The 19,482-nt window shown below is 41.9% G+C and overlaps 1 protein-coding gene across 5 annotated transcripts in view; it reads left to right on the forward strand.

The window, feature by feature from the left end:
- The window catches only part of NOSTRIN (nitric oxide synthase trafficking), a 61,447-nt gene that overhangs the window by 296 nt on the left and 41,669 nt on the right, over positions 1-19,482 (forward strand). For 3 of the 5 annotated variants that reach the window (XM_084999385.1, XM_084999386.1, XM_084999387.1), the window contains exon 2: positions 8,446-8,531. The exons of the other annotated variants lie outside the window; for them this stretch is intronic. In XM_084999385.1, the coding sequence (XP_084855511.1) occupies positions 8,446-8,531 (86 nt within the window). The remainder of the gene's footprint in view (positions 1-8,445; positions 8,532-19,482) is intronic. 5 annotated transcript variants of the gene reach the window in all.

The following is a 19,482-nucleotide window of genomic DNA, read 5'->3' on the forward strand; positions in this document are numbered from 1 at the left end:
TTCTAGCAAATGACCAGGCAGGTCATTGTCATCTTTTAGTCTCATATTCCTGGAAGAACCTTTGAGTGGACATAGCATTATATTTACACGCAGATGGTGATTGTTTGAGAAACATTCTTAAAACATATACCAGTAGGCCAGCATCGGGTGTGGCGTGGACACGCAAATGCCCAGAATATTTGTGGCGAATTTTGGGCTCTGAGAATGAAATGAGGGTGGAAGGTTTTTGCATATTTTCCCATATGATTTGGAGTTAAGAACCGCCAGTCCCAAGGGAGGAAGAAGGACAGACTCCCCACTCTTTCCAGGCTGCAGTGGTTCTCAGACACATTTTCCAATATGTTTGCTTCAGTCCTGGGAGCAATACCAAAAATAGAAGGTTGGTCAAAAGTCCAAAGACACCGTGAGGTCATTAGCCGCAAGAGTAGAGATGTAATTTAGGAGGTGAGGAGTAATTAAAATAAAGGGTTAGGGGAGGAAATTTAGTTAATCAAGGATCGTCAGTGTTTTATCCCAATAAATGATGCCCCAAAGCTAAAACTGGTGACATCGGAAGCAAGGGGTTACATTCATCCTTCCGATATTTTATTGAAAACAAACAAACAATGTGGAAAAACAGATAAACAGCGGCTGCCATAAAGCCCTAAAAAAAAGATCAACAGAGAATTAGTGGTATCATTTGTGTTTATGTAATGGCTGTGGAAAGCACAGGCTTAGCAAAGATGAAATTGTAACTATTATCCTTCAAAATGAGCGCAGGCATCTGAGATTAAAAAAAAAAAGTCATAGCGGCTTTTACTTTTTAAATATGACATGTATTAATAAAAATATGTATTTTACTTTCTAAATACATAATTTACCTTTAAAATACAATAGTAATATGTATCTAATGTACAACCAAATTCCAACAAGATGGTCGTATAGAGATTTTGAAAGTGAAACCTCCTATCTTCAATTTCCCCAACTTAATCTTCTCTCCATTGGAAAGCACAGATAACTTTTTCAAAAAGCCTTTTATTATTTATGCATTTGTTTGTTTATTTCTCACTCCTTGAATTTGCTCCCTTACTAAAAATATTAACTCCTCTCGTTTCTCGCTGTTGATACTTTGGTGATGTTTTTGCACAGGGGTGGGTAAGTGGAGTAAAGATGGAGTAAGGGGAGGCAAAAACTTGATACCAACACTCACCAAAAAAGAAAGGCAAGACCAAGGGAAGAATGAGATAGCGGAGAGGAAAACTAAAGTCAGGATAAGTTAAAAACAAACAAACAAACCAACCGAGAAAAACAACAAAAATCCTGACAGCCTTTCCAAGGCTGCCTTCAGACCAGAACTAGGAGAACTGTTTCCTTTTGAGCAGCCCCAAGACAACCCATCACCACATCTCTGTGTCAGCTTAATGCTCCCTCGTTGACTTTTGCCAGAATCCTTTTCCTTATTGTGAACCATTGCCCCAAGGACTCCTGTCCTTGTCCCCAAGTCCCCAACATGAAGGTCATCTCTATGGGCCCGGTGCCATCAAATGTAGTCTGGGAGTCAAGACGGGGCGAATATCCCTTCAGCCAGGGGTTCTGAATCTTCTAAAGTCACAGAATCTTTATTTATTTACAATTGTTTCATCTTCATCAAGTGTTCAAGTTGATTTCCTGATGCAGTCCTAGTTTGTGCTTGGGGAACAATGCTGTGTGAAGATGAGCCTGGGATTTGGGAACCAAATCAAACAAGGGACTGGATTGCAAAAGAATGCTTCATGAAACACTTAGGTAGTTTTATGGCGAAACCAAAAAGAATCCAAAGTTTTAACCATCTGCACAATAATCCATTTCGTGAGTCCCTAGGCTTGCACAGAACACAATTAATCCATAAAGCCTTAGCTTAGCTACCCTTCTTAACTTGGTCTATCTACCCCAGTGAATCCATAAATGGAAATCAGTGGGTTGTGTAATCTTCCATGGGAAACACATGACCTCTTTATTTGTGTTAGTTTCTAAGTGAAATTTAGAATTTCCTCCCATCTTGAATATAAGCAGCCAACCCTAGAACTATTGCAGTGTCTGTGACTCTGTAAGCAGTAAAAAGCACGTATATTTTTGTATAACATTACATTTGTTTACAGATATCTAGAAATACTGTTTACTTACACTCAACATGACTTAGAAGTTTGGATAATTCCTAAGACTTGTTATTGAGTAAGTTCATTAAAAAAGCATGCAAAACATCCTGATTTGAAATGATGTTTTAATAATATATATCAATATAACGTTTCCTTTATAATCCTGTTATTTTGTTTTATGCATTTGAAAATATTTTTTTCTGAGTCAAATAGGTTTCATCAGACTGCAAAAAAACATTTAAAAACTTCTTTTTTTAGGTCCCGCTCCAATAGGCAAGATAGGCTGATAGCTGGGCCATTTTACTGCAAAGCGCTGGGATAGTGGCCTTGCTCAAATTATCAGTCACCAGGGTAGCACACAGATTGCCTAAATGCTCTGTAGGGCTTTTAACTAATCTTGAGAATGTCAGAACTTATTTGAAGGAGATTTTTAAAAGTTCTGTCTTTGCAGAAGAAAAAAAGTTGGCTCTGGGCCTTAATGCCTTAATACCTGTGAGCTTAGCTTCTAAACCTAAATATATGCCAAGGGAAATCATTTTCAAGGCTATGTGCAAGGAAAGAGACAGGATCGAATTACGTCCAAATGAAATAATCTAATCTTTTTAAAAAAAATAATAACACCTTCCTAGGAATCAACCATGAAATCAGGGGCAAATTATAAGCTGTCATCAAGGTTTTGCTTTTACTCTCTCATACTGTGTCCAGAGAAGCAGGCCAAGCAGGCCTTCTTGGGGCCACACAGTTGGCCTCTTCTCTTAACTCCAAAGGCTGTTGAAACAGCACTGTCTCCTTCAGTCAGGTTCAAACATCAACCTGAGCTTCCCAACCCAGTGGCTCAGCCTGGGTCATAGGATGTTCTGGCACTAATAGAAAAGAGCCTGGGGAATGATCCCATGGCTGCTGAGGGATGCAGGATCCGAGCCGTGTCTGCAACCTACACCACAGCTCACGGCAACGCCAGATCCTTAACCCACTGAGCAAATCTAGGGATCGAACCCGCAACCTCATGGTTCCTAGTCAGATTCGTTAACCACTGAGCCATGATGGGAACTCCGACTATGATCTTTATTTAATGTTCTGTATGTTATAGTCTATGACAGCCTGCCATGGTGATTCCAAATACTACCCAAATGCTTAATCAATACAAGTAATCCCTTCGTTTAGAAGAGCAGTATTTAAAACTATTACATCACATGAAATCAGGAGCACAGTGCCTGGCATGTGAATGGCATCCAATTAGAGCTTATTTAACTAAATTTAAGAGCAATGACATGGTTTGTGGAACACAAGAAGCATCATTACTATCCAAAAATGAAAAAAGTGTTTTCTTACTTGCACCTGGAATAAAAACGTTTTTTTTCTGGAATAACCGAATTTAATCTCCTTAAGTATTCAAATCATGGGAAGTCAGAAACAGCAGCTACGCCAAGGTTGATAGAGTGTGTTTTTTGTTATTTACAAGACATCTGTCTAATCATTTCATGTGCCAATTGCCTAGGTTACTAAGTTTTGTTGTACTGATAATATTTACCCAACAGAATTTGCCTACAAGGGCTGGACAGAAACATTTTCCTAATGGCTGAATGGGAAATATCTGTGTACATTAGTTTTCTATGTGAAAGGATTTTTAGGGGTTCGGAAATATCCTACATATTTCTCTACCAGCCTTCAATATATTTATCCCTTTTTAAAATGTATATATGGGGAAAAAGAAAAACCCATAATGCTTTTTCCAAGTAAGACCTGGCACTGCAATAGCTATGGCATAGGCTGGCAGCTGCAGTTTCTATTCGACCCCTAGCCTGGGAACTTCCATATGCAGGTACAGCCCTAAAAAAGAAAGAAAGAAAGAAAAAAGGCACCGAATCATTGAATCTAAAGAAGGACTTGTGCTGAAATAATGGCAGTATTCTTAGTAATCCTTTTATTTATTGATGTCACCTTTATCTCAGGCTGGACCAGGGATTGTCTGGGAGTATCCAGTACATTGTATATAGAATCAAAGATAAAGATTCTCCGCATTCCTGTAATAAGTAGAACATCCCATTCTTATCTGATCACTAAGTTAACAACAACGTAATGTACTGAAGAATTTCCTGACTTATGTGTCCCTGGGCACACTGGGGTTTGGGGAGTGGATTACAGGCAGTGAGCAGCCGGGGGCACAGAGCTCAGGGGCTAGTTGCCTCTGCCTTGAACAACTTTGTCCATTTACTACATTATTCCAGTACATATATCATTTTCTACATGTACCATGATGTGAAAAAAGGAAGTACAAGCCTATCAAATGACAGGAAATCTTCCAAAATCTGAAACTAGCAGCCCCAGGGAAAATTGTAGTCATAAGATGTGCTTGATTTGAGAAGACTCTTGCCTTAAAAAGTTGAACCTGATAGCTTTAGAGAAAGACAAGGATCTGCATACTGTAACAACTCACCCACTCTCCTCCAAAGGCTTTACAAACTTTCAGGGGTGTCTGGTTTTCTAGACTAGTCCTCTAGAGATAGCTTTTTAAAAATGCATCTTGGAAAGTTTTCGTGGCTTGCTAAGTTTGGGAAATACAGTGGCCCCTATAGCCCGAGAACAGAGACAAATTCTCAACTGGTTCTACTCATCTCCGCTTTGCTTTGGTTTGGTTCCCTTGCCTGTCACCATCTCCACACGTGATATCTGAGATACCCTATTCTTTCCCTGGGATGCTTGGATGCAAACCACTACCTCTTTTGATAGTGGATTGATGGGGGTGGGGTGGATGGTCCATGACCTAAGACAGCTCACCTCAGAGTCCCTTCCCTCCACTCCTTGTTCTCCTGATGAGTTTCTTTTCCTTTCTCCTGCTCTGAAGGCTTCAAATCCCTCCATCCCTTTCTCTGCTGTGCCTTCTCTCCATCTCAGCCTTATACTGTTTGAGAGCAGAAAAATTCACTTTGTGGGAATGCCTGTTGTGGCAGAGTGGAAACGAATCTGAGTAGTATCCACGAGGATGCTGGTTTAATCACTAGCCTCACTCAGTGGGTAAGGATCCGGCGTTGCTGTGAGCTGTGGCAACGTGGTTGCAGATGTGGCTCAGATCCCAAGTTGCTGTGGCCATGGCTGTGGCTGGAAGCTAGATCTCTGATTCAGCCCCTGCCCTGGGAACTTCCATATGCTGCAGTTACGGCCCTAAAAAGCAAAAAAAAAAGAAAAGAAAAGAAAAAAGAAAAATTAATTTTGTAAGCAAGCCTCGAAATCTTTCTCTCCTGCATGTGACCCCTGATGTTTTTGTTGGGTCTTTATTTCTGCTTTGGTGTGAGCTGGGGAGAGAAACAGAGAGGACACTTTCAAAATGCACAGCATCGTACTGGGTAATCCTGTGAGATATTTCCAAGTAAATCAGATGAGCATACTACAGGACCTATAAAGAACATCGTAAAATTTTATTGAACATGAAATAACATTTAAATAAATGAAAAGACTTACTATGCTCTTGGATGAAAAGTCTAAATACCATAAAAAAGTTAATTTCCTCAAATTGAGATATCTATATGTAATGCAATTCCAATTAGGATCTCAACAGGGATTTTTTTTTAAACTGTAATTAGATAAATTCATATGGAAGAATAAATGCTCAAGGATAGTCAAAGAAATTATGAGAAAGAAAAAAATTGTTTAAAAAGAGAGCAGAAGTAGTGCCAATATTTCTGAAACATAAAAATGTTTCATAATCTAAAATAAAAAGTTAAAAGTTCGTGTATGAGTTAGAACTACATTTAGCTGCATATTTAAAAAACAAAAAACAAAAAAACACTCTATTGTAGGAGTTCCCTGGTGGCTCAGTGGGTAAGGATCCAGCATTGTCACTACTATGACTTGGATTACTGCTGTGGAATGGGTGCAATTCCTAGCCTGGGAAATTCCACATGTCATGGGCATGGCCAAAAGAGAAAAGGAAACCTATTGTTATATTTCTCTCATACATAAAATAAAATAAATCCGAAAGTACAAAGCTGGGGGCTTGTGTGGTGGCCCCCCAGAGCCAGATCTTAGTACATGGCATTCATTCTCAGGACCGTCTTAACGGAATTCGCTGTCATTTCCGGGCCCAGGTTTCAGGAAAAAGGGGGAGGGAACTTTCACTGAAACCCAACAATAAACTTTCAGCCGTACCCCTTTGGGAAGCATGTAGTCACATGGCTCCACCTAAGGGTGAGGGTGGCTGAGAGAGGATTTTATTCTGGGGGCATGTACCCACTAACCAGTTCTCCATTTTCTTCTCTTGATCTCTAGGTGTGTACTAATGGGCGTTTTTCTGGTGCTATGGGAAGAAAATAAAAGCCTTAAGGGAGAACTTAGTGCAAATGTTTAGGCAACAAAGGAATACACAAAGAAGCTAAACAATTTGAAAATGCTTACCAAACCCTCTCCCATTGTACTTGGAAGGGGAGGAAAAAGACCTTAAAGTATCACATCATTCATAAATGACAAGTTATGCTGATGGAAATAAAGTGCGATAGTCTGGCTGCCAAATAGTGATTTTACTTTCATGACTCAGAGGAGAATCATTTCTTCATGACAGAGGCTACACCTGGACTGCACTACAGGTGTATTTTGCTTACTTGGCAGAGAGTTCAAGTTTTGTGAATTGTTTGCTGCAGTTTAAAAAAATTATGTTTCAGATACCTATCCTCATTTCGGCTCTTTTGGACAAAAAAATGCTGGTCCATGGTCCACAGCTGTCTCTCCAGCTCACTGTCCCCACCAGTCTTCTCCCTCATCCAAGCTCCTGATGAGTCCCCACAGGCACATAATTTTGCAAACCTTGCTTTAGGGGTTAATGGTGTCCTTGTAAAGGACTTTGTACTCTGACCTCTGTCCTTGGGTCCTGGGCTGTTTGAATGAAGCTGTTTGTTCCTGCTGTGTATCAACCAAATCCTGCCATGGCTTTCTGTGTGAAATTCAAGGGAAAGTTAAACTGCTGCATAAAGATAAAAGGATTTGGTATCTATAAGACTGTCTTTCTACTCCCTACCTATTGGTTGACTCCACCCTTGAAGGTAGAGGCTTGGATTAGGTCATTTCTTTAGGTCTTTCTTCCTCTGTGCCTTGTGTCCTCTGTTTGCTACTCTGCTAGCCCGGTTCACCAGATGCTACTGTGACACCTGGAAGGCTGCCTTGCCCCTGAGGATTCAGGTATGAAAATGTGCCTGATGCATAATAAGTGCTCAGGAAGTGAGAGCGTCCTTTCCTTCCCCCTTCTCACCGAGGTGACCAAGACATTTGAGACATGTGAGGGATGGAAGAGGCTGACTTGCTGTGTGAGCAGAGAGCTGTGGCATGGCACTCAGCCTACACAGAATTTGTGTCCTCTTGCATAAAATCTCATTTTGAAAAATGCAATTGGCAATTGCACATCCCAGGTGGAAACCCTGAGATGTGTGTTTAAGACTCTATTGCCTCCTTCACTTACTCTATGTCAGAAAAGCAGAAAATCTGACTGACACCCAATCTGGGCACTTAAAATCTGTTGTCATTCATGTCTCTCCTTCCCAATACAGTTTTCAGAATGACATTATGGAGTTCTAAATCACATGACTAAACCTTACGATTGCAATTTTTGTACTGGCTAAATTCACATATAAATGCATTTATAAAGGCTTATTTGTAAATGTATAAAGGTTTGGTTCAATCGCAATATTCAACTCATTATTATAACATTCTTATTACTAGAGTTAAATGAGATATAGAGGGGACTAGGAGAAATTTTGTTAACAAATTATTCACTTACATTTTTCCTATTTCAGCCAGGAAATATTCACTTCAGTGGTTCAGGGTTTGTAATGAGTTCCAGGAATATTGCTTTGAAATTTGTGAAAGAGACCCGAAATAAATATGCAGTGTATTTCAGAATGTATTTTTAGCCTTCCTGGGACTAATAGGGATGAAAGGAAATTAGACTGCAAATGCACCCCACTGCTGAATTGTTTGCATTTGGCCTGGGAAGAAAGAGATCAGCTTTAGTTTTGAAAAGCTCTCCAGGATCTTTCACATTCAGACAGAAGAGACTTCATCTTTATTTTAAGAACTCACCCAAAAGGTGTGCATCCTGGAGTTCCCACGTGGCTCAGCAGGTTGAGGATCCAGCATTGTCACTGCAGTGGCTCTGGTCTCAGCTGTGGCACAGGTTAAATCCTTGACCCTGGAACTTCCATATGCCCCAGGCACAGCCAAAACAAACAAATAAAAACAAAGGATCATTTACAAGGACAGTCATCACTACTGCAGCATTTGGAATTTACTGGAGTTCAATCTTTGGAAGTGCTCCTAATCCTTCTGTGCATCTTTTCTTTTTCAGTATAATAAAGTATACAAGAACTTAAAGGAATTTTCTCAAAATGGAGAAGATTTCTGCAAGCAGGTCACATCCATTCTTCAGCAAAGGTATAAAGGGCACGTTTGCACGAAGTGGTTCTTCCTCTTTAGTAAGTGAGCGCTGTCGCTGGAGGAGTGACGACAAGCTGTCCTACATTCCTGAACACAAGTGTTATATTTTGGTATCTGAGAAACTGGTTTGAAGAGTGATTCTCTGCCCTTGCACATTGATCACTTGGGTACCATAAACATCAGGAAGCAACAGGAAGTAATTCTGCTCGGGAAGGCTCAGTCCCTTCTGATTCCTCAGACCGAATTTATCACCCTCTCCTGGGACCCACTGTTGTACCTGACGTATACACTCATGATTGTGCTGCTCACACGGCGATGGCCATTTTTCGTCTACATTTCTGCCTCACCTTTGCATGCTGACCTCTTAGAACCTAGATTTTTAATTTCTTTAGTAAATGTCTGTTGAATGAATGCGTGGATGAGTGAAAAGTCACCATTTTCACTGACAGAGAAAAACTATATCTTTCACTTATTGACAGCTTGCTCCATGCCAAAAACTATATTAAATACTTCATATATACTTCAAAAAAAAAAAGAGAGACAGAGAAATGTTACCATTTTCAGAGTCATCTTCTCTTAACACTGGATGTGATCATGTTGTAATCTGTTCACTGTGCTGAAATGAGCGCACTTCACTCAGTTAAGAAAGTTACAAAATTTCTTGCCTAAAATTGGAGAACCCAAGGACTGAATTGGGCCACAAAGGGTCTTCGGGCCGTTGCCCTAGGTCTAGACAGTTCTAGAATAAACAACTCTAAAGAGACCTTTGGAAGAGATTGTTTATTCTTTTAAGGGAACCCGATGTCAAATTTAAAGTATTGCATGTGTGTCATAAGAACAAAGATGCCTGAGTTGATTGCATCCTTTATTGGTAGGTCAAGAGCAAAGGAGAACATTAGCTTTATCAGGACCAATGAAAGGAGCCAAGGAAAGATACAGAAGAGCTCAAATGTGTCTTTATAAAGAAAATAGCCAGATTTGTCAGAGTCAACAAGAAAAAGATTATAAATAAGAAGTTAGGGAGTTCCCACTATGACTCATCAGGTTAAGAACCCAACTTAGCGTCCGTGAGGATACGGGTTTGATCCCTGGTCTTGTTCAGTGGGTTAAGTATCTGGCGTTGCTGCAAACTGTGGCATAGGCCTCAGCTGCAGCTCTGATTTGATCCCCAGCCCAGGAGCTTCCATATGCCACAGAAGTGATCATAAAAATAAAAAAATGGGGAGTTCCCATCATGGACAGTGGTTAACGAATCTGATTAGGAACCATGAGGTTGAGGGTTTGATCCCTGGCCTCATTCAGTGGGTTAAGGATCCGGCGTTGCTGTGAGCTGTGGTGTAGTCACAGATGTAGCTCTGATCCTGAGTTGCTGTGGCTCTGGTGTAGGCTGGTGGCTACAGCTCCGATTCGACCCCTAGCCTGGGAACCTCCATATGCTTTAGGTGTGGCCCTAGAAAAGACAATAAATAAATAAATAAATAAAATTTAAAAATGAAGAATAAGAAGCTATTTCTATCTTAATAGCCAAATGGCTTTGATTCTATAAAAAGAAGAAGGAAGTCCGATCTAGGAGGAACTTTTTTCTATAAGAAAATATTTGTATCTGTCTCAAAGGAAATTATTTAAAATAAGACCGGTTAAGTAACATACAAATTCAACCCATTACCTAGGTTAGAAAGCATCTCTCTCCCGCAGATCAGGAAGACTCTGACACAGAGTAGCCATACGTGTGACCTGGGCTGCTGTCAGCTGGGCCTTGATTATTTGGTGTCTCCAGGTTCAAAAGGGCCTGGCAAAGAGTTGGGAAGATGGAAGGTGATAAACAATGCCTAGTAAACCAACTCAACTAAGAACTGAAAAAATTGGGGGTGGGGTGGGGATTGCCTTTCCAAAATGGCCTTATTGTTTTCCCCTTGTCCCAGGTCACTCTGCATCTCCACCCTGCCACAGACATCCCTACTTTACCTACAGCCAAAACCTTCATTTCTTACCTGTTTCTCTCTTGAAGCTGCTTTCTCAGGCTACCCTCTCTGCCCCAGACCTATAAATGTGAAAAACGCTCCCTGGACAGGTTCCAGAATGGCAAATAAGGTCCAGGAGAAACACTTGGGTAGCGAAAAAAATATTTCTCCCTTCGTGGTTGTACCTCCTCGTGGAGCAGAATTTAGAATTTGAAAACCTGGAATTCCAGTCATGGCTCAGTGGTTAACAGATCCGACTAGGAACCGTGAGATTGCAGGTTCAATCCCTGGCCTTGCTCAGTGGGTTAAGGATCTGGCATTGCCGTGAGCTGTGGTGTGGGTTGCAGACGCGGCTTGGATCCTGCGTTGCTGTGACTCTGGTGCAGGCCAGTGGCTACAGCTCCGATTAGACCCCTAGCCTGGGAATCTCCATGTGCCGAGAAAGCAGTCCTAGAAAAGGCAAAAAGACAAAACAACAACAACAACAACAACAAAACAAACAAACAAAAAAAGAATTTGAAAACCTAAAGAATATTATGTGCACATCTCTGGGATAAAAGTACATAGCATAAATACGAAAAGAAGATCTAAGTGTTTATCTAGACTCAAAAAATTATGCTGGATATTAGATCATTTATGCAATGGATGCTTTCCTGTATGATCTATCAGCTAAGCTTTTACAATTAAATCATTTCCACTAACCAAGATGCCTTGTGTGAGTGGCTTTATATTCACTCCTGATAAACATGCTTTTGGTAAAGTCTGCTCACACTTGACTTGAAGCTTTCCTCTCCTTGCTCAGCTGTTTGGTCATGTAGTTAACCTGAAGGGTGTTCATCCATGCTAAAAGAGTAGGTGTTTTGGGAGAACTATTTTCTAATGGACACAAACTCCCTACTAATCTATGAATATGTGGAGCATATTGTGTTCTTTTCAACTGTATTCCCATATGTCAGCTAACAAAGACAGGTGCTACCTCTCTTGCCAGGACTGGGCTATTTCTTTCTCATGGGGAGTGATTCTGAAGTCGTTACCACTTCCTAGAGGTGTTCAAGTTTTGAGAACATAATTACTATATTAAAAGGATAAACAGTTACAACATAGCTGGTATTACGTTTGCCTTCACTCTCCCTGTTCTGTACAATCAGTAATTATTTCCTTGGAGGGAGTTCCCCTTGTGGCTTAGCGGTAATGAACCAGACTAGTATTCATGACGATGAGGGTTCTATCCCTGGCCTTGCTCAGTGGGTTAAGGATCTTGCCTTGCTGTGAGCTGTGGTGTAGGTTGAAGACACGGCTCAGATCTGGCATTGCTATGGCTGTGGCGCTAGCTGGCGACTATGGCTCTGATTGGACCCCTAGCCTGGGAACTTCCATATGCTGCAACTGCAGCCCTAAAAAGAAAACCAAGAAGAAAAAGTATTTCCCTAGATATATAAAAGATAAAAAAGCCTTTTTTCCAGTGGTTAATTATTTAGGCAGGAGCACTGAGCTTTTTTTCCTCTTAAATAAGTGGGCTTATTACAAATGAATCAATGATACTTTTCCCTTGTGTTAGAAAAATTCCTGGAAAGCCGACGCTCTTTAAAATAAACTATCATATTACTCAGAATATAGACAAGTAATGGGAAACTCCATCAGACAAGTGAAGGGGCACTCTTGGAATACATACTTATATAGGAGGCATTTCCACTGAGGTTTATGACATAAAAAAATCATGAAGGAAAATCCAGAGACCAATGTAATGGAAGATTTAGTGAGGGGGCACATGGGACTTCTTTGAATTAAGTGTATTTGCTACATAAAATACATTCAGTAATACTTGTAGATTGAATGAGTAAATAAATGAAAGATAGTTAAGGATTGATTTTATTATTACATTTACATTATTAGAACAGTTCTTTACTGTCTTTGAATTTTTTTTATTTGATTTCAAAAAATGAAATAATGTTATCTAGCAATAATGCTGAAAGATGGCTAACAGGGTGTTCGAATTAGTAGGGTGACTTTTTAATTATTTTATTTTATTTCATTTTATTTTACTTTACTTTACTTTTATTTTATTTTATTTTATTTTATTTTATTTTATTTTATTTTATTTTATTTTATTTTATTTTGCTTTTTAGGGCTGCACCCACAGCATGTGGAATTTCCCAGGCTAGGGATCGAATCAGAGCCATGGCTGTGAGCCTACACCAGAGCCACAGCAACACAGGATCCGAACTGCCTCTGCAACCCACACCACATCTCATGGCAATGCCAGATCCTTAACCCACTGAGCAAGGCCAGGGATCCAATCCGCATCCTCATGGTTACTAGTTGGATTAGTTTCCACTGTGTGTCTTTGAATATTAGCAATTCCAGGCACCTTGCTGAAGAACCCTTTGGAATGTGGTTCTTAGCACTTCTGTGTTAGCTCGTGGCTACAAGAGACTGCATCCCAATCAAGCATTGAGGCCAGATAATGTTCTATTTCCAAGCTCAGCTGCCTTCTTGCATTTGTTCTAATTGGTGGCAATAGAAAAGTGTTGTTATTTAAACACTATTTTGCCAGGAAATTCTGCAATTCATGGTCATGCTTAGCTTCTTTTATCCAATTAGTTGCTTCAGTTTCCTTTTTTGTAGTAGCAACTCAGGTTTAGCCAGAAACTCAACAGCAGCTCCTAAGATGCCTGATGCCAAACACATTGGGTTTACTTCAACAAAATCACAGATCGGATTCAGAAAGACAGAAGTACATTTTGAGAAACTATTTATGAGTGCTTTGTTCCCTGTTGAATGTTTAAACAGGCCTTGATGGGAAAAATCAACTTTCCTAAGGAAGCTTAAGATCAGGTTTTCAAGTGGCAAATACCACCACTCTGGACATAATTTTTTTTTTTTTTTAATTTTAAAAAAAGAAGAAAGGAAAGAAAGAAAGAAAGAAGAAAACAAACAAACAAAAACAAAAACAGGAGTTCCTGACGTGGCTTAGCGGAAATGACTCTGACTAGCATCCATGAGGACGCAGGTTTGATCCTTGGCTTAGCTCAGTGGGTTAAGGATCTGGTGTTGCTGTGGCTGTGGGGTAGGCCAGTAGCTACAGCTCTGTTTCAGCCCCTAGCCTGGGAACCTCCATATACCGCAGGTGTGGGCCTAAAAAGACAAAAAAAAAAAAAAAAAAAGAGAGAGAGAGAGAGAGAGAGGGAGAGAAACCCAAAGGCAGTGTGGTTGGTCACTGTTCCATCTACAATTCATTGCAGATGCTGTCAATGAAACAAATGATTGAAATGAAATCTTTGATAAATTCTCATGTTTTCTACCCTGCCCATAGCCTGGATGACCTTAATTCCCACAACTTGAGCTCTTTTTTTTGCATACTGATGACTCCCATGTGTATAGTACTAGGCAATACGTTTTAAATGTGCTTCAAACCACGTATCTAACAACCTATTGGAAATTTCCAGCTGGATGTGCCATGAAACCACAAAGTCAGCCTATTCCAAACAGAGTGGTTGATCAGCTTTTCCCCAAAGCTGGTACTCATTCTGGTTTGTTTATCATGATGACTAGGCCCTCTGCCCACCCAATCAAGCCCAATACCTGGGAGCCACCCACGACCCCTTCTTCTGTCTCAACTCATGACCAAGTCTTCATAGTCTCTCTTCCAAACACTTCTTATTTCTATACTTTCTTTTCATCTCATGGCCTCTGCCATTGTGCTGGCAAAAAAAATCTCTTAACCTGTCCTTCTGCTGGAGTCCTGCCTTGTAGCTGTGCAGTATATACTCTGCACGAAGGTAACTGGATGAGGAGTTGAATGAAGGCAGAAATCCAATCCGCTCTCAATCCTCAAGTCTGGATACCAGACTCAGAGCTGTGTCCCTTCAGGGATCTCCTTTTTCTAATCCAAGCAAGTTGCCTCAACTAGGGAGCATCTAACGTATCTTCCATTCTGACCAGGACCCTGTTTAAGATTTTTCAAAGTCTCTCATGATCTTTAGTGTAAAATTCAGCCCTGGGGGTTTCCGCTGTGGCACAGTGGGTTAAGAATCTGATTGCAGAGGCTCGGGTCGATGTGGAGGTACAGATTCGATCCCTGGCCCGGGGCAGAAGGTTAAAGCATCAGCACAGCTGTGACGTGGATTCAGTCCCTGGCCCAGCAACTTCCATATTCTGTGAGTGTGGCCGTAAAAATAAAAAAATAAATACATAAAATTCAGCCCTCATAGTATTTCCTAGAAGGGACTTTAAGTCTTGGGCCCTGTCTTTGTATCCATCTTGTCTCTCCATCTCCCCATGACCCCCACATCTCTCCATCTTACTATAGGCACTGTTTGTAGAATCACTTGCACTCTCCTCCATGGGCCCCTGCCACTCCTGCCACCTGCAATCATGGGTCCCGGCATTGGTACCTGCTGCCTGGTAGACACTGCTTCACTTCCATCGCCAGCTTCCACTTCATGCATTCTTCAAAATTCAGTCATCTCACTCTGGTGGGCCTTCCTTCATGCCAGTCCCCAGGCTCAAAAGAGTGCTCCCCAGAGATGTGCAGAACTGGCGCTTACCTCTGCTATAGCTCTGGGGCCCTACCTTGTTACTTTCTAGTCATTCACCTGTCTCCTCCCCCGGAGACTGAACTCCTTGAGGATCTTTGTACCCCATGTGGCTGGCATGGAGCAGGCAGTCAATAGATGTTCACTGAGTGAATGAATGCAGTCGCATAGGAGTGACTCTGGGCCTCCAGGCACTCATAAATTTTAAGAAGTTTAAGTTAGGATCTTTACGAGGAGCGACATATGAGTGTGTCAAAGAAATTTACTTACATAGTACATAGCATATTATTTTCAGCAAAAGCTGGAGGAGAATAATAAAATCACAGAAGAGATCATTTACCAAGCACTATTTATAGATTAGGAACTGTGTTAAGATATGTCTTATCCTTGGTCTCTCTCTCTCTTTTTTAAAAATTTTTTTGGACACGCCACTGGGATGCAGATCCCCCAGGCTGGGGATCGAACCCAAGCCAGAACAGTGAACAAGCCACAGCAGTGACAACATCGGATACCTAACTGGCTGAGCCACGCAAGAATTCTTCCTTGGTATCTTTTACTTAAATTCTCACAATCCAAAAGAGTGTGAAAATCCTCTTATTCACCCCTAATTTACAGATGGGGATGTGGAAAAGATGAGTTTGGTTTTTTACCCAACCCTACCCAGGCTTGGTGTAAGGGCGTCTGAGTGGGCATGCAGTCTGGGGCCCTGCTGTGGGAGGCCCAATACACTCGGGACGGGGGCAGGAGGAGGTCCTGGCTCAGCTCCTTCACAGTCTTACAGTTTTCTATGGGAAATCCCCCTGGCTTTCAAATCTGATAGCATGGGGGTCTGTGGGGAGCTATCAGGGGCCACTTGTAGCGGGAGAAGTAAGTCAGGTGGACAGGGTTCAGCCCCTTGTTTCTCCTGCTCCCACTTATTCAGAACCTACTAACTATATGCTATGGTAGGATTCTGCGTAAAATCTTGTTTTCTAGCTAAAAAGTTTTTAAATTGCCCTTGGTGTTTATTTTACCTAACTTTCCCCACAACAACCCTTCCCTCATCCCACCTAAACTCGGTTGGCTCATGAATGAACAGACGCAGGATCTGAAGCCCCAGAACCACGTTGGCTGTGTGTTCTCTGGGCCGGAAGTAAGCAGACTGAACCCCCAGGCAGGCAGCCCCCAGGTCGCATCCTCCCAGTCTCCTTTTTTTAATACTGTTCTCAGGAACTAGAAAGAAGTCAGTCAATGATGATGAAGTGGGTGTTGTGGGCCAGCCAGGGAACTCAACAGCTCAAAAAACAGGGTGTCCACGTAGAAATGCCTTTCAAATTGTGAATAACCAACTTCTAAATACAGCCTATTTATAAGATGAGCTTGTGAGGGTCTTTCAAAAGGCAAATAAATAAAGCTTGGGTGGAAAATGTCACCCTACCAGGCCCCAAGAAGCTGTTGCTGAAAGAAGGTACAAAGCTTGAGACTGGAGGTGGGGGTGTGATATGGCAGAGATGCTCAGATTTCTAAAATTCCTTCTTAGTTCAGAATGAAGGGAATGCTCTGTCACCTGCTGTCCTCAAGCTTGAGAGAGACTTCGTTCGTTTTTTTTGTTTGTTTGTTTCTTTTGTTCTGTTTGTCATTTTAGGGCAGCACCCATGGCATATGGAGGTTCCCAGGCTAAGGATGGAATTGGAGCTATAGCCACCGGCCTACACCACAGCCACAGCAATGTGGGATCCGAGCTGTGTCTGTGACCTACACCACAGCTTCTGGCAACACCAGATCCTCAACCCACTGAGTAAGGCCAGGGATCGAACCTGCATCCTCACGAGCCATGATGGGAACTTGGAGACTTAGTTCGATTTTAATTAATTCCTCATAGACACAGGGGCTAGCTACAGTTTTTTGTCCTTTTAATCATGTTTTATCACCTTAATTTTGTTAGAGCCGAGTTCTCTAAAACTGATTACCTGGTCACTTATAGTCATACAGTTTAATTCGTGCTCTGTCTATAATATTGACTCTGATATTGCATATTTTCCATCTCTCCTTTCTTTCAAAAAAAATAGTTTATTTTCAAATCTAAGACAAAGGTTGGCCTTTGACTTATTGGTTGGTCTTCATTATTACTAATGAAAATTTATGGACCTGCCTCTACATGCTGAGAGGAAATTAGAATATAAGTGCATTAAAAGTCAATGCATGCCATTTCCCTGGTCAGGGGTCTTTAAGACTCACTGGAATATTCTTAGATTGAGTTACTTATCAAAAGAGATATACATGGAGTTCCCGTCATGGCTCAGTGGTTAACGAATCCCACTAGGAACCATGAGGTTTCAGGTTCGATCCCCAGATTGCTCAGTGGGTTAAGGATCTGGCGCTACCGTGAGCTGTGGTGTAGGTTGCAGACTCGGCTTGGATCCCGTGTTGCTGCGGCTCTGGTGTAGGCCGGGGGCTACAGCTCCGATTCGACCCCTAGCTTGGGAACCTCCATATGCTGCGGGAGCGGCCCAAGAAATGGCGAAAAGACACACACACACACACACACACACACACACACACACACACACACACAAAGAGAGAGAGAGAGAGATATACATCATCAATTTCACATGTGCCAGGATAATTGCTTAGATAGGGAATCCCAGCTCCTTTTAAATATGGTAGCTGTATGACTAGAACATTAAGCTCAACATTCTTACAAGCTCATTTCTGATCATTTTAACAGGGTGAAAAATTCCACGTCTCAATTTGAGATCAGAGCTGCCTCTCTTGACTTCCTTTGCATGTGGTGCCTTTTAGGCTGGAAACCATGATAAAGCAGCTCTCTCAGAAGAAACCAGGGGGCCTGGGGTGTCATTGCCACGTCTGCCTTGGGAAAAGCTGTCCCTTTTGAACTCTGTCCGTTCATTTCTGTGTAGCAGGAATTCTGAAAGGGTATATCTTCTGCTTCATGGGACCATTAGCACAGAGGAGCCACATGGCCGTGTTTGTTCTAATTTACAAGCATTCTGACTTACAAAAGTGACAGCTCTCTCCATGCCTGCCAGTTGGTACGTGAATTCTTAGAGCGATTTTCTCTGGGGAGGAATTTACCCATTAACCTCTGCTAAGATAAAGGCCATTCGGGGCCGGAGGCCAGGGAGTTTTTAGTTGAAGGCAAACTCACCAAAAAGGGGAACCTAGTGACGCCTTCTGCTCCCCATGTACCCACATTCATCCTCCAACTTTCCATTTCATTTCTTTCTGACCGGTGGGGGTGATCTCCTGAGGGTTCTGAAATGGTCATTAGGGTTGAAAATGCAAGAGGAAATGTTTGCAGCCTGTTTTGCTTGGTTGATTTGAGTGCGGATTCTAAATATAAAATGTATTATCTATATTAGGGTCACCAACATAGTATTGAAAGCAGAGAGATGAAAGGTACAGAGAGACCCTGTTCAACTCAGTCTAATTTCAAGGGCTACCCTGGTGACATTTGATATCAGAGCCCCCTCCTTCCCCACTTTTCTTTTCTTTTCTTTTTTAAATGACTTTATTCATCATAGCTGGTTTACAGTGTTCTGTCAATTTTCAACGGTACAAAGGTGACCCAGTCACACATACACATATACATTCTTTTTCTCACGTTATCATGCTCCATCATAAGTGACTAGATGTAGTTCCCAGTGCTACACAGCAGGACTTCCCCACTTTTCTAGACCCTCAGCACGTCCCTGTTCCCATCCAGGAAACTGCCTTGCAACTAACTAGATGCTTTTGGAAGAGGCCCTGGGAAACTCATTCTGTCTGCAAGGAGGCTTTGGATCCTGTCTCTAGCTGCTAAGCTGCCAGAGCTGTGCTGACTCAGAACACTGACATTAAAGGCAAAGGGAGAGACATGTTAATTTTAATTTTATTTTTTAAATTTATTTTTTATTTTTTATCTTTTTTGTCTTTTCTAGGGCCGCTCCCGCGGCATATAGAGATTCCCAGGCTTGGGGTCGAATTGGAGCTGTAGCCACTGGCCTACACCAGGGCCACAGCAACTCGGTATCCGAGCCGCGTCTGCAACCTACACCACAGCTCGCGGCAACGCCGGATCTTTAACCCACTGAGCAAGTCCAGGGACGGGACCCGCAACCTCACGGTTCCTAGTCGGATTCGTTAACCACTGCGCGAGGATGGGAACTCCAAGGCATGTTAATTTTAAAAAGCACTTGCCTGACTACCCCTCACTTGCTCTTCTCCAATTCCAGCCACCTCCCACAGTTTCAGAGGCAGGAGAGCGGAGTGCTGGGCAGGCAGGTTTTTGAGCCAGACTACCTGGGTTTGAATCCCACCTCTCTCTCATCTGTGACCTCAGGCAAGTTACCCATTAAACTCCCTGTGCCTCGGTGTTCCTCTCCATGAAATGGGTCTGGTAAGTGTGCCTTCCTGATGGAAATTACTGCTAACAAAATGAGGAAATACACCTCAAACCCTTAGAATGGTGCC

The sequence above is a fragment of the Sus scrofa genome, chromosome 15 (genome assembly GCF_054392235.1).
Source record: "Sus scrofa isolate SSC_HxYL_T2T_F1_AM1 chromosome 15, Sscrofa_HxYL_maternal_Yorkshire_Landrace_v2.0, whole genome shotgun sequence".
NCBI classification, from domain to species: Eukaryota; Metazoa; Chordata; class Mammalia; order Artiodactyla; family Suidae; genus Sus; species Sus scrofa.